Source organism: Mytilus californianus, unplaced genomic scaffold (assembly GCF_021869535.1).
Source record: "Mytilus californianus isolate M0D057914Y unplaced genomic scaffold, xbMytCali1.0.p SCAF_5, whole genome shotgun sequence".
NCBI classification, from domain to species: Eukaryota; Metazoa; Mollusca; class Bivalvia; order Mytilida; family Mytilidae; genus Mytilus; species Mytilus californianus.
The window spans coordinates 46,853,112-46,865,770 of record NW_026262701.1 but is presented as its reverse complement, the minus strand read 5'-3'; the positions used below and the strand labels follow the sequence as shown (position 1 = coordinate 46,865,770).

The 12,659-nt window shown below is 32.7% G+C and overlaps 1 protein-coding gene across 1 annotated transcript in view; it reads right to left on the bottom strand.

The window, feature by feature from the left end:
* Nucleotides 1-11,832, bottom strand: part of LOC127702006 (protein unc-93 homolog A-like) — a 67,114-nt gene extending 55,282 nt beyond the window's left edge. The window contains exons 1-6 of the mRNA XM_052205984.1: nucleotides 11,829-11,832; nucleotides 11,451-11,608; nucleotides 9,666-9,905; nucleotides 8,014-8,149; nucleotides 6,601-6,732; nucleotides 4,659-4,980 (exon numbers count right to left, since the gene is read on the bottom strand). Of these exons, the coding sequence (XP_052061944.1) occupies nucleotides 4,757-4,980; nucleotides 6,601-6,732; nucleotides 8,014-8,149; nucleotides 9,666-9,905; nucleotides 11,451-11,608; nucleotides 11,829-11,832 (894 nt within the window). The 3' untranslated portion in view covers nucleotides 4,659-4,756. The remainder of the gene's footprint in view (nucleotides 1-4,658; nucleotides 4,981-6,600; nucleotides 6,733-8,013; nucleotides 8,150-9,665; nucleotides 9,906-11,450; nucleotides 11,609-11,828) is intronic.
* Nucleotides 11,833-12,659: the final 827 nt, after the last annotated feature.

The window sequence follows — 12,659 nt, the reverse complement described above, 5'->3', positions numbered from 1 at the left end:
GACAATAGTTTATATAAATGTTTTGGAAACGTCCAGTCAATCCTTCCCCTCTGTGCCTTCTATTTTTTCAAAACCATGTTACAATGCTGTGTTTACGTTATGATTAACCACTGCTGGAATTCTTGAATTCGTACGTGTAATCTCAATGAAAATAGACAGTGCAGTTTGGTAGAAAGATGATTGTAAAACTTGATATAAGACTTTAGATAAGTTAATCACTTCTGAACATGACACTTTATAGAATCTATCAAAAAATGATTTTTAAAGCTCGCAAATATGCTGGCGTTCCTGAATTACAAACAGGTTTGTCAGATTTTGAATAATGCAAATATGCATGTAATGTAACTGTATTTTTTCATAATCAAATTAATTCTGTATTAGTTTAGTGAACAATAGTAATTCACCGTTTTCAGCATTCTGGATATTTGATGTTAAAGTGTACACAAAAACGTTGTGATTGGTTAAAATCGTAATAAAAATGGAAAAGCAACGAATTACGTAACAACTTTGAAATTAGCAACAATTCCGTAGACTCTGAAACAGTAAAATGTACAGGATATCTTTTATGGTTTAACATCAGTGGCACGACATTGTAAATTTATGAAACACAAATAAAATATAATATATAACTAAGTTTTAGATAATTGTAAACTTTACAACTATTTAATATACCATTATATTATCGATACAAATAATTGTTTATTTTTGAGTGAGTTTTATGAATTCAAGTATCAAAGTATAGTACAATACAGAATTTAAGGGTAGAACGTGCATCTTTCATTGCAAGAAGTGCATCGTAAAATATATACGCGTGAATACGAGAAATAGATAGAATCCTAACTGAACTATCACCAATTGCAAGCTACAACCTATATTTTGTGAAATGGCAATGTATAAATCTTTATTCAAACAGTTAGGACCAACCTAAAACCATTACATTCTGTGACTCCCCCTCAGTTTAGACATGTTTGATAAACCCATTAATGTCAAATATATGTCATAAGATGGTCATGTCCCAAGTCAGGAGCCTCTGGCCTTTGTTAGTCTTGTATGGTTTTTAAATTTTAGTTCATTTATATCTTTCGGAGTTTAGTGTGACCTCCATTTTCACTGAACTAGTACACATTTTTGTTTAGGGGCAAGCTGAAGCCCGCCTCCGGATGCGGGATTTTCTCGCTGTGTTAAAGACCAATTGGTGGCCTTGGGCTGTTTTCTGCTCTTTGGTCGGGTTGTTGTCTCTTTGACACATTTCCCATTTCCATTCTTAATTGTATGACACGCCCTAGTCCTAAAACACGTACCTTCGACAAACAAGCCACTAAATCACAATCTACTTATTTTATTCTGTTGACAAATTGCAGTTTTTGGGAGAGATATTGCTATGTCAATCATTTAAGTAAGTGAACGCAAGACGTACGGTACATTGTACGGTATCTGTACATTGTATTAAGATGGTGTAACTGAATTAGAAAATGTACTACTTTAAAATTAGTCACTGACAGATAAAATTGAGAATGGAAACGGGGAATGTGTAAAAGAGACAATAACCCGACCAAAGAGCAGAAAACAGCCCAAGGCCACCACTGGGCATTCAGCACACAAATCCCACATTCGGAGGCAAGCTGGCCCCTAAATAATAATGTTACTAGTTCAGTGAAACATATAAATGAACCAAAATAAAAAAAAAATTATACAAGTCCTATTGAAAGGAGCAAAGACTGGCGTCCAGAATATGAACCAGCACATAGGAATTGAATCAAGTAAAAATATAAAACTGTTCGGCTAAAGACGCCACGCATGCAAGACTATACATAGACTCAGTATTACAATTATCATAAATTATATGAAGAGCGTTTCTTGATATAGAGCATATTTGTAATAAATACAAATAACTTTCAAGGTCACAAAGCAGTTAACACACAATTTTCTGACAACCTAATCACAATAAATAAAGGCAACAGTAGTATACTGCTGTTCAATAGTTATAAATCGATTACGCGAAAACAAATCCGGGTCACAAACCAAAACCGAGGGAAACACATCAACTATAAGAGGAAAACAACGGAACAACAGAAATACTGAACTGCAACAAAAACAAACGCCAACATACATGGAAACGGACTATTTGATAACAACTGCAATATTTCTGACTTGGTACAGGACATTTAAAGAAAAAATGGTGGGTGGAACCTGGTTTTATGGCTAGCCAAACCTCCCGCTTATATGGCAATGTTAAAAATACTGCTAAAATGACAACATTACATGACAGGAATACAGTACAAATAAATGCAAGAACACTCAGAACAGAGAAACACATAAATGAATAATATGATAGTACATTACAACATGTAAACCACAGAATAACAACGGACACCTCCCATGAATCCACGACAGCATACCAGGACACCACAAACATATTATAAACTGTGCGTGACACGAATGTATCAACGCCACAAAAGTGACGTATTTTTTGTGACGTTTATATTATCACAGGTAAATTTCTAAAAATAGAATTAATTTGTTTTATTGTAGACACGTACAACAATATAAGATCGAGTTTGTAATTGTGTTATTTTATGTATTTTCTAACCATGACAAGAATATTAAAATGGAATTGTGTTTGTAATGGTGTTATTATTTGTATTTTCTAACCATGTCGGTTTTTCTTCGAAATCAAAACTGTGTATAAACAAAAAAATCCTGTGAATATAGTTGCTTTAAACTAAAAATCATATAAACATGGTACATGAAATAGCTGATTTATTATCTTAACTTTTACATACATATAGAAAATAAAAATAAAATAACTGTAATATAAGGCAAGATCATGTAAGACCAAACAGTAAACGCACTTGAAAACAAACAGCATAAAACAAAAACACTGAAGACGATCCACGAGTTACTCGACTATACTGGCAAATAAGACATATGTGAAATGTACCGAAAATACAGAATTCAAACCACAAACGATAAGAAATAACACAATATCAAACCAGACTTACAAAAGAAACATAACTAAATACTTGAATGTTGGATGTATAAATACTGAGACGCGTCGTATAGCAATGCGAATTCACACTCAGCAAAACAGACGTACTGGGAAACAAAAAATTTATCAAAGTACTCTTCAACGACATGTAATATCTATTCTGTGGTCCTTTTATATGTAAACAGAGATACTTGAATTAATAAAAACACACTTGTGACGAGGAAGGATTGTCATTTACGAAAGATGAAAAGGATAACATATCATCTGTTTATATAGATATAAGAAGATGTGGTATGAGTGCCAATGAGGCAACTCTCCATCCAAGTCAAAATTTATAAAAGTAAACCTTTATAGGTCAAAGTACGGTCTTCAACACGGAGCCTTGGCTCACACCGAACAACAAGCTATAAAGGGCCCCAAAATTACTAGTGTGAAACCATTCAAACGGGAAAACTTTAGTTTTGTACTTTAAAACAATAATGATGACTGTACACTTTTATTTGTCGTGTAGATATCAAAATAAACTTAACGAAGAGAGTCAGACTATTATAGTTCAGATAAAAATTGGTAAATTCGAATTGTACAAGAGAGACGTGAGGTCTATTTTGAAATATGCATTTCATATTGCGATATGTCATGTTTTTTTTAATTTCCAGAATGAGGATACACTTTGTACCAGCGTTCTGCACGTGAAGTGCAAACTTTCAATATTGAAGAGAGAATTCATGTCCTTAGGAAAGTTTAATTTCTTGACAGATGGAGAAAATATTTCAGGAATGACGAGTACATGTACGAGTGTAAAAAAAGAAACTTAACTTTTACATTTGTTACTTTTTTACCATGTGGTATTATAGTAAAAACCGCTATGAAATATAGATAATTTTATAATTTTTTCAAGCTCTGTAGGGGGCACGGTAGTATTTTCTGGCCCATAGGGATAATGATAGCCTATTTAGAAGTTTCACCATTTTCTAACACTGCCCAAAATTCTACATACACAGTTAACTGAAGTACTTTCATTATAATATTCAGAAATTAATTTGAATATGAATGATGACCGTTTACTTTTTCTGCTATCTTTATAAACCTAAGGCCACTAGTGCTTTTATGTCTTTTATCATGCAGTGAATACAAAATTTAAAAAATTCTCAAAAATTCATTTTCACCTGTATGTAAAATTGTTTCATATTTTTCTACACCTCATCTCTCAGTTTGGGAAAATATGTTCAGTGGATACTGTATTTTTTTGTCAAAGCACACTGTTCAGATACATTGACTTAAGTAGGGTACACAAAAGAGCAACCTAAATTCCGGATTGCCAATACTACCGTGCCACCTGTAGCAGACATAGTACTACGTTTATTCTAAGTCATGCAATTTGAATTTTTCATACTGATATAATTTAATGATACTATATTTCTTCGTGTAGCTTTGTGATAACTTAAACAGAAGAAAATAAACGGTAGACAAAATTATTTACTTCCCTTCATTATAACCGATGATCATTTACTCGTAATAGGAAAAAAATTCCCAAAAGATACATCATATTAATTAAAATTTAGGTAATTGGCAGCTTTTCTACACTATTAAAGTTTAGTAATTTTAGTAGAAATCTATTTCCGACCATTAGGGATACAAGATGGTCGACATGATTTTTCCCTTGGACTACCTTGATATGTCATGCTTTACAATATTTTATCATATTATGCTAACGGTTATGTACTAAAATCAGATACAGGATATATACAAGTTCCCTGGAATCTAGGTTCAATTTAGGTCAAAACCAGTCTTCTTGTTTCTTCTATCGTAAACTTCCACTACCACATACAACATCATCCCGACACTCAAAAAACCAAGAAATATGTATAGCTTAACATATGTTATTAGGAAATTACTACAGGCGAAGGTAATGATAAAACCGACGGACTCCCACAAACGATAATTAGCAAAGGCTGCCTCAATGTTGTTTGTGAATAAGTAGCCATACAGTGCTGAAACATAGGAAATATCAATTAAAAAAAATGCAAAGAAGATTTTTATGGAAGCAATGAGCAATAATATGAAAAAGAATTAATATCGGACATGGCACCGCTGTATACCCTTCTGAAGCATTTGGGATCCCCTGTTTTTGTTGGGATTGTGATACGCTTTCTTTGTTTTTCTGTCAAGTGTTTTGTAGACTGTTGTCTGCCGTTTCTTCCATTTTCTTTTTGGCCATGGTATTTTCTGTTTTTTTGTAATTTTTGATTGTCTTCTTAGTATCTTCTGTGTCTTTTTTCCATTTTTAATATATGTTGATGTACCAAGTACTAAGATGCATCTTGATTAATACTGCTTTGCATCATATTGCTATTTATGCTACACCGCTTGAAATAAGATTTATATAATAACTAGTTTAAGATTTCGATATAGAAATATATTCAACGAGTTTCGAACAACACATTAATTCACGCATGCGCGTAGCGCATGTGTTAATAAACAATGTTGTTCGGTCATGAGTTTATTAATTTATTTTCGATATTTTAATTCTTGGATAGTTTTTCTTTTATTACATTGATCATGAACTTTTTAATGGAAATAAAGTAGAAAATGAAAGGAACTATATATTTTCCTACGCATTCTCAATCGTTTAATTCCAATGTAATCGACAACGTCTTGAAAACACCAAATGTTGTATGTGGTCAGAGGAGTAAAATTATCAGATTTATTGCCCATGTGAAATAATCGGTTTTTATTTCACTGAGAAATCACGGTTATTTATTGCAACCAATGTAATAATGAAAATGTATCATCTGATTAGATATATTATGACCTTGACTTACAATAGGGTATCGCATGGTCAAAGATTGAAAAAGATAAGTGCAAGTGGTCGTACATTTTGTTTTTGTACGTTCCCGCGCAGTGACAGTAAACGATTATTGTGGTTCTCTGATGACGTAGCGAGCTCCGTTTCACGTGACTAAATAGAAATTTTTTCAATAATCAGGTACAATTAAAAATTTGTATAATATTACGGATAGTTAAATGGAACAAATAAACGCCCCTCTGTAAATATCAGATGCATAGTATTGACATGTACAAGACCGGTGATATGAATTTTCAATCTGCTCACTGACAATGTAACACTCGGCAGAAAGACATTTCATCCTACTTTGATACACTTTTCCGACTTTCAGTCGACCTGTCTTTATAAAAGTCATACATGACTCGCAGATACCAAATTTGAAGTATTGTTTTTAACTTGCTGAGGATTGAACCAATAACCACCCGTACTCGAGCAATTTGCTGCAATGTCTTAAATATGGTTCAATCTTACGGTGATCACGATCGACAAATAGTACAATTTTTGTTATGTAATAAACTTTCAACGGAATTTTATTTGCGATGTCCTTGTCCGAAGACAAAGGTGATACTTAACGGTTTGTTTGCTGCTGTTAACTCAGTTTACCGTTTTTAATACCATTTATAACAGTATGACTTCCTTTGTTGACCTCTTTTCCCGCACTTCACAACAAAAAGAAATGTATAATAAGGTAAAGAATAGTTGTTAAGAACTGGAGTCTTTTAGACGAAAGTAAAAATATACATCTGCAGATTTGTTATTTACATACCATTAATTTGTGTCTGTATTACAGCATCACCTATTCCCCATAAACCAGCTACTATATAAAATATGTATTTTGGGTTTTGCTGCGGCTGCCACAAGAGTAAAGCTATCTGTGTCCCACCATGAACAAAGAAAGCTGAAATGATTATAACACATCGTTATGATAATAAAGACCACAGTTCAAACGAGCTATAATATTAAAGTGTTTCCATGAAAACTAGTTTGTCACGTATGTAATAACTTCTCTCTTACTGGCAAGTCAAGAATTATCAAGAAACCTACCATATGAGGATAGAAACTGTTTGGTTACAAACTCAACCTGACGTTCATTTCTTATGACTTTCTTCTACCATAACAATAACATGTCAAAAGAACGAAATGTGAATTCTTTATTAAAATTGAGCTACTAGACCATGTAGACTTAATACACTTTAACAATCCATTGAATATTCTTTCTTAATTTTCAGAGCATTATTTTGCTTAAGTGTAACTACTCCTCAACAGGTTTTATTCCATTTCCATGTATTATTTATAATATATAATGCTCATTAATATATATCCAATTAGTAGATACAACGTCGGCAAAATTTATTTTTGGGGTTACAATCTCTTCTTGTTCTTGCTTTTATCAGAAATATTGCATACATTTTGACCGAAGCCTCAATGAATATACATGTACATCAAATTTTATATATGGCAAAGTCTGTTATCAAATAAAAAAATTTAGAATAAACTAATATTGCGTACAGTTTCTATCCATTTTGACATCCAACATGATTATGTCAAATAAAAAAAAAAAGAAAAGCGAAACATATTTAAAGGTTATTTTTTTAACCAAACATAAAATAGTATACACATACTACTAAATTCAATGGCCACAAGACGGCATATTTTCTTAATTCTCGAGAGATTTTCTTAATATCTAAGCCTACGATATAATAAAAGGAGCGTGAAATTTTCCAGTCTATGCGTCCGTCTGCCCCATCCGTCCGTATCAGGTGGCAGTTTATCTCGAAGTTATTGTCATATCAACTTGAAATTATTAGAACCTCTTTTCTCTCTTTAAAAGATTTGAAACTAACACTGTCAGATAGAGAGGAATTTGGTTTCCCCTATTAATCTGCGAAATAGGATGGTTCAAATATTCGGCTTTGAGCGTTTCTGATGAAGGTAAATGCAGAAAAGCGCTTCGGACGCAAGAAATTTATAACTTGTTGTTTATATTGTTTGAAAAACAGCTTTGGCCTTGTCATCGAAGAACGTGATCAATTTAATTACTTATTGGCTTACCTGTATAGTGGTTGTCATTGGCTATCATAAAACAAACGTCTTACCTCGATTATCAAAGCTGTTTTGCAACTAACAATATAAGTTAAGTTATAATTAGAGCTGCATATTAAAAAAAATCAAATCTTACCAAAGGCAAAAAATGGTATATGTCCAATATACTCTACTAGTCTACCAAAACTGAACGAGCAAATGGCATCCACCACACCATAACATATCATGACATATCCTACGTTCCAAATACCAATGGTACAGCCTACATAAGACTTTGAAAGACAAGGAATAATGTAAACAATAACGAAGAAACTATTGCTAATCGTTTTTTTTTTTGTGTGTGTGTATGAGTTGTCTTTCCTTTGCTTTGTTGAAATTCGCGGATTTTCATTGTGTCCGTTGTAATGGCAGAGGAAAGCAGAATACTCAATATAAACAGTCGATCGTTATTTTTTTTATTTAGGTTCGTCGACTTCGTGGGTATAGATGAACCACGAATTTGAATATTCAAAGAAGTACAAGTTTTTCATAGGCTTGTAAGCAGACCTCGGCGAAACAACGAAATCTAATATCAACGAAAATTCAATTTTTGCTCGATTCAATATATAGACACTAAATCTTGTCTTTTGTTGTTAAAGACCGATTGTTGAACATTACCCAACATGCTTTTTGTAGATCTTTGATAATCTTTGTTAAATTTATTCATGACTTTTTAACATCCATTCTAGATACAAGGAGCATATTTATTGTAAAATCTCCACCAACGAATGCTTGTTTTACACCACTGTTCATTGTCAATATAAATAGCAACATCTTACCTTAGTAAAACCTCAAGCAATGAATGTTTTCTTTACACCACTGTTAATTGTCAATGTGACTAACAACTTCTTACCTTAGTAAAATCTCGAGCAATGAATGCTTGCTCTACACCTCTGTTCATTGTCAATATAACTAACAACATCCTACCTTAGTAAACTCTCCAGCAATGAATGCTAACTCTGCACCACTGTTCATTGTCAATATAACTTATTGTCTAACAACATCTTACCTAAGTAAATTCTCAAGAAATTAATGCTTGCTCTAGACCATTGTACATTGTCAATATCACTAACAATTTCTTACCTTAGTAAAAACTCCAGCAATGAATGCTTGCTCAACACCACTGTTCCTTTTTAATTTCACTAACAATTTCTTACCTAAGTAAAAACTCCAGCAATGAATGCTTGCTCTAAACCATTGTACACTGTCAATAACAGTAGCAACTTCTTACCTTAGTAAAATCTGCGGCAATGAATGCTTGCTATACACCACTGTTCATTGTCAATACAACCATCAAATTTTACCTAAGTAAAGTCTCCAACAATGAATGCTTGTTCTACAAACTCTGTTCATTGTCAATATAACTAACAACATCCTACCTTAGTAAAATCTCCAGCAATGAATGCTTGTTCTACACCACTGTTCATTGTCAATATAACTAACAACTTCTTACCTAAGTAAAATCTCCAACAATGAATGCTTGTTCTACAAACTCTGTTCATTGTCAATATAACTAACAACATCTTACCTTAGTAAAATTTCATGCAATGAATGATTGCTCTACACCTCTGTTCATTGTCAATATAACTAACAACATCTTACCTTAGTAAAATCTCCAGCAATGAATGCTTGCTCTACACCACTGTATATCGTCAATATAACTAACAACATTTTACCTAAGTAAAAACTCCAGCAATGAATGCTTAATCTAAACCATTGTACATTGTTAATATAACTAAAATTTCTTACCTTAGTAAAGTCTCCAGCAATGAATGCTTGCTGTACGCCACTGTATATCGTCAATATAACTATCATTTTTTGAGTTGGGGATTTCCACAAATGTTTAAAAGTTTCAATCAGCAAATAAAAAGAAAATTTGCCTTTTTCTTTTTCATTTTCGTTATGAACAGGTATGTTTTGAAGAAGGAAAACAATAATAAGAAATCCGATCGTGCCACTAGCCAAATAAATTCCACATACAGTATACACCTGAAATGATATGATACGATATGGTTTAAGGATTTTCAATTGTATTAATTATATTATCAACATGGACAGATTCCCTTATTCCCAATTGTAAACTTTCCATTTCTATGTAGTAGCACTCCCACAGCGCCTGCATGTGGAGTATATATCTCCCAGTTGATACGATATTCAAGGGCTTGTATTTCCTACCATGATTTTCCTGATAGAAGGTAGCTGATCACAAGAGAGCTATTAAACCAAGAGTTCCAAGTGGTGATGTTGAAATCAATCATTCGTAAATTTTACGGACGCCATCACAAGTTGGTTGGCCGTTATGAAATATCTGTTTCATAGATGACGACAGATACGTTCAAATTGTCGTAACCACAACCCCGTCCTCTTTTCCCCGAATATGACCTACCGAACTAGACTTATTACCGGTTTGTACTTACATGAGCAACACGACGGGTGCCACATGTGAAGCAGGATCTGCTAACCCTTCCGAAGCACCTGAGATCACCCCCGGTTTTGGTGGAGTTCGTGTTGTCTTTAGTTGTCTTTAGTTTTCTATATTATGTTTTGTATACTGTTGTTTGTCTTTTTCTTTTTCTTTGCCATGGCGTTATAAGTTTATTTTCGACTACTAGTAATGAGTTTGAATGTCCCTTTAGTATCTCTCACCTCTCTTTTTAAGTGATAAATGTTTTCAATGTTTAAACATTCTATTCTTGAAGATGAATACATTTACTTTTACAGTGACCATCCAGATAATTATTATACCCTGCCCGAAAGGAGGAGTAAACTAGCTGAACGAAACGTGGATGTGTTTAAATCTAATTCTACATTTTGTGCTGTAACTGTACAGAGATATGTGATCTAGTTGTGTATACTTGAACAAAATCAATGAGGCATGCATTGTAGCTCAAAGTTTCTTGATTTGGTTAACGCTAATGTACTTCAATTTAATTTACAAATTAAAAGACCTTGTATATTATTGTGCTCATATGTAATAAACTGTAACGAAAGTCAGTGAAGCATAGGACGTGGATCATTGCAACCTTAATTACCTGACTGCTAACTTATATACTTAGTCCACATTTTGTGCAAGTTTACAAAGTAGGATGCAAATAAAATAACCATGAAAGTTTTTTTTCACGATGATGTACATGTTTCAACAGTTGTCTTTGAAATTAGTAAAATGTAATCTCATTTTATAAAAAAATTGGTTCGTGTTGCTCAATCATTAGTTTTCTATTATGTGTTTTATGTACCTGTGTACTGTTGTTTGTCTTTTCGTCGTTTTTCGTTTTTCGTTTTTGCCATGACATTATCAGTTTGTTTTCCAATGAGGAGTTTGAATATCATTTTGGTATATTTTGACTCCCTTTGCACAAACCTCATAAATTTTATAGTGCACATGGTCTTACGAAAGACGAATACAAAAATAATCACTCGAAAAATTATTGAAATCATATATATATGTTACATTGCCATCAATTCGATTTACGTACTATTATTTGTTGTCTGCTAAGAATAAGCACCAGGAACATCGAAAACAATAGTCATTACCTTTGCAATATCGGGTCTATCGAGATTGGTATTGTTAACCTCTTTACTTGGGTCATAATTTGCTCCACATTGTGCAAGTTCATCTGCTGTCGGGGTGAAGTTTGAGTCAACCGGTTTGCTAAATACTTCAGATAATATCAGATTTCCCCAAATTTTACCTGGATTAAGGATGATGGTTAGTTACATTGTGTAAACGTATTTATCATAATTATGCTAAATTAATCCTGTTGAATTTGATCATATCTTAATCATGTTTAATTTGATCATATTATTTCAATCCGGTTTGATTCGATCATATGTTAATATGTTTAATTTGATCATCATGTTTAATTTGATCATAATTTCATATTAGTCGTGTTTATTTTGACTATATGTTACTCATGTTTAATTTGATTATATGTTAATCATGTTTAATTGATCATATGTTATTCATGTTTAATGTGATCATATGTTTATCATGTTTAATTTAATCATGTGTTAATCATGTTTAATTTCATGGAATGATTGGAAGTTTTCACACAACAGACTTTTAATTTCCCACTTCAAAATCTAAGTGAGCTGCTGATTTAAGAAAAAAATCTTCACTGTGCAACTGAGGTCTAATAAAATAATACCTGTGTGTCCGCTAACATGTTGGAAAAAAAAGGGTAGGTAGGTAGGAAAATAATATTAAAAAAAAACAGTCTGACTTTAATAGTGCTTGATAAAAAAATGACCAAAACCTTAAGGCCAAGCACTACAAATTAGGATAGGCAGGGGTTAGCGGAAACACAAGATATTTTATAAGGCCTAAGAGGAAATAACGTCTCATTTTAAGCATTTAAACCATTCACTATGAAAAGTCGACAAGCTACCTATTTAATCTCTTGAATTTATAAATGAAAATAAATTATGAACGATGAATCTATCGTGTGAGAATTCGGGACAACTCGGCCTGGAGACAACTCGGATCGAACCAAATCGGACCGACTAATAAGTTAACTCGGGCCGTCTATAATGACAACTCATACAAAGTATAAAATTAGGATTTGAACTATATAAATGATTATTAAAGTTAACATGACAATTTACATGTTGCTGAATTTGCAAAAAATAATAAAAAAAAAACATATTGTATAATGTGAATTCAAATTTTTCAACTGCAAGAGGTCATATATTACGTCAACATCACCTGGTTGCAGATCTCGGTATGGTCATTTCAGTTCAGGA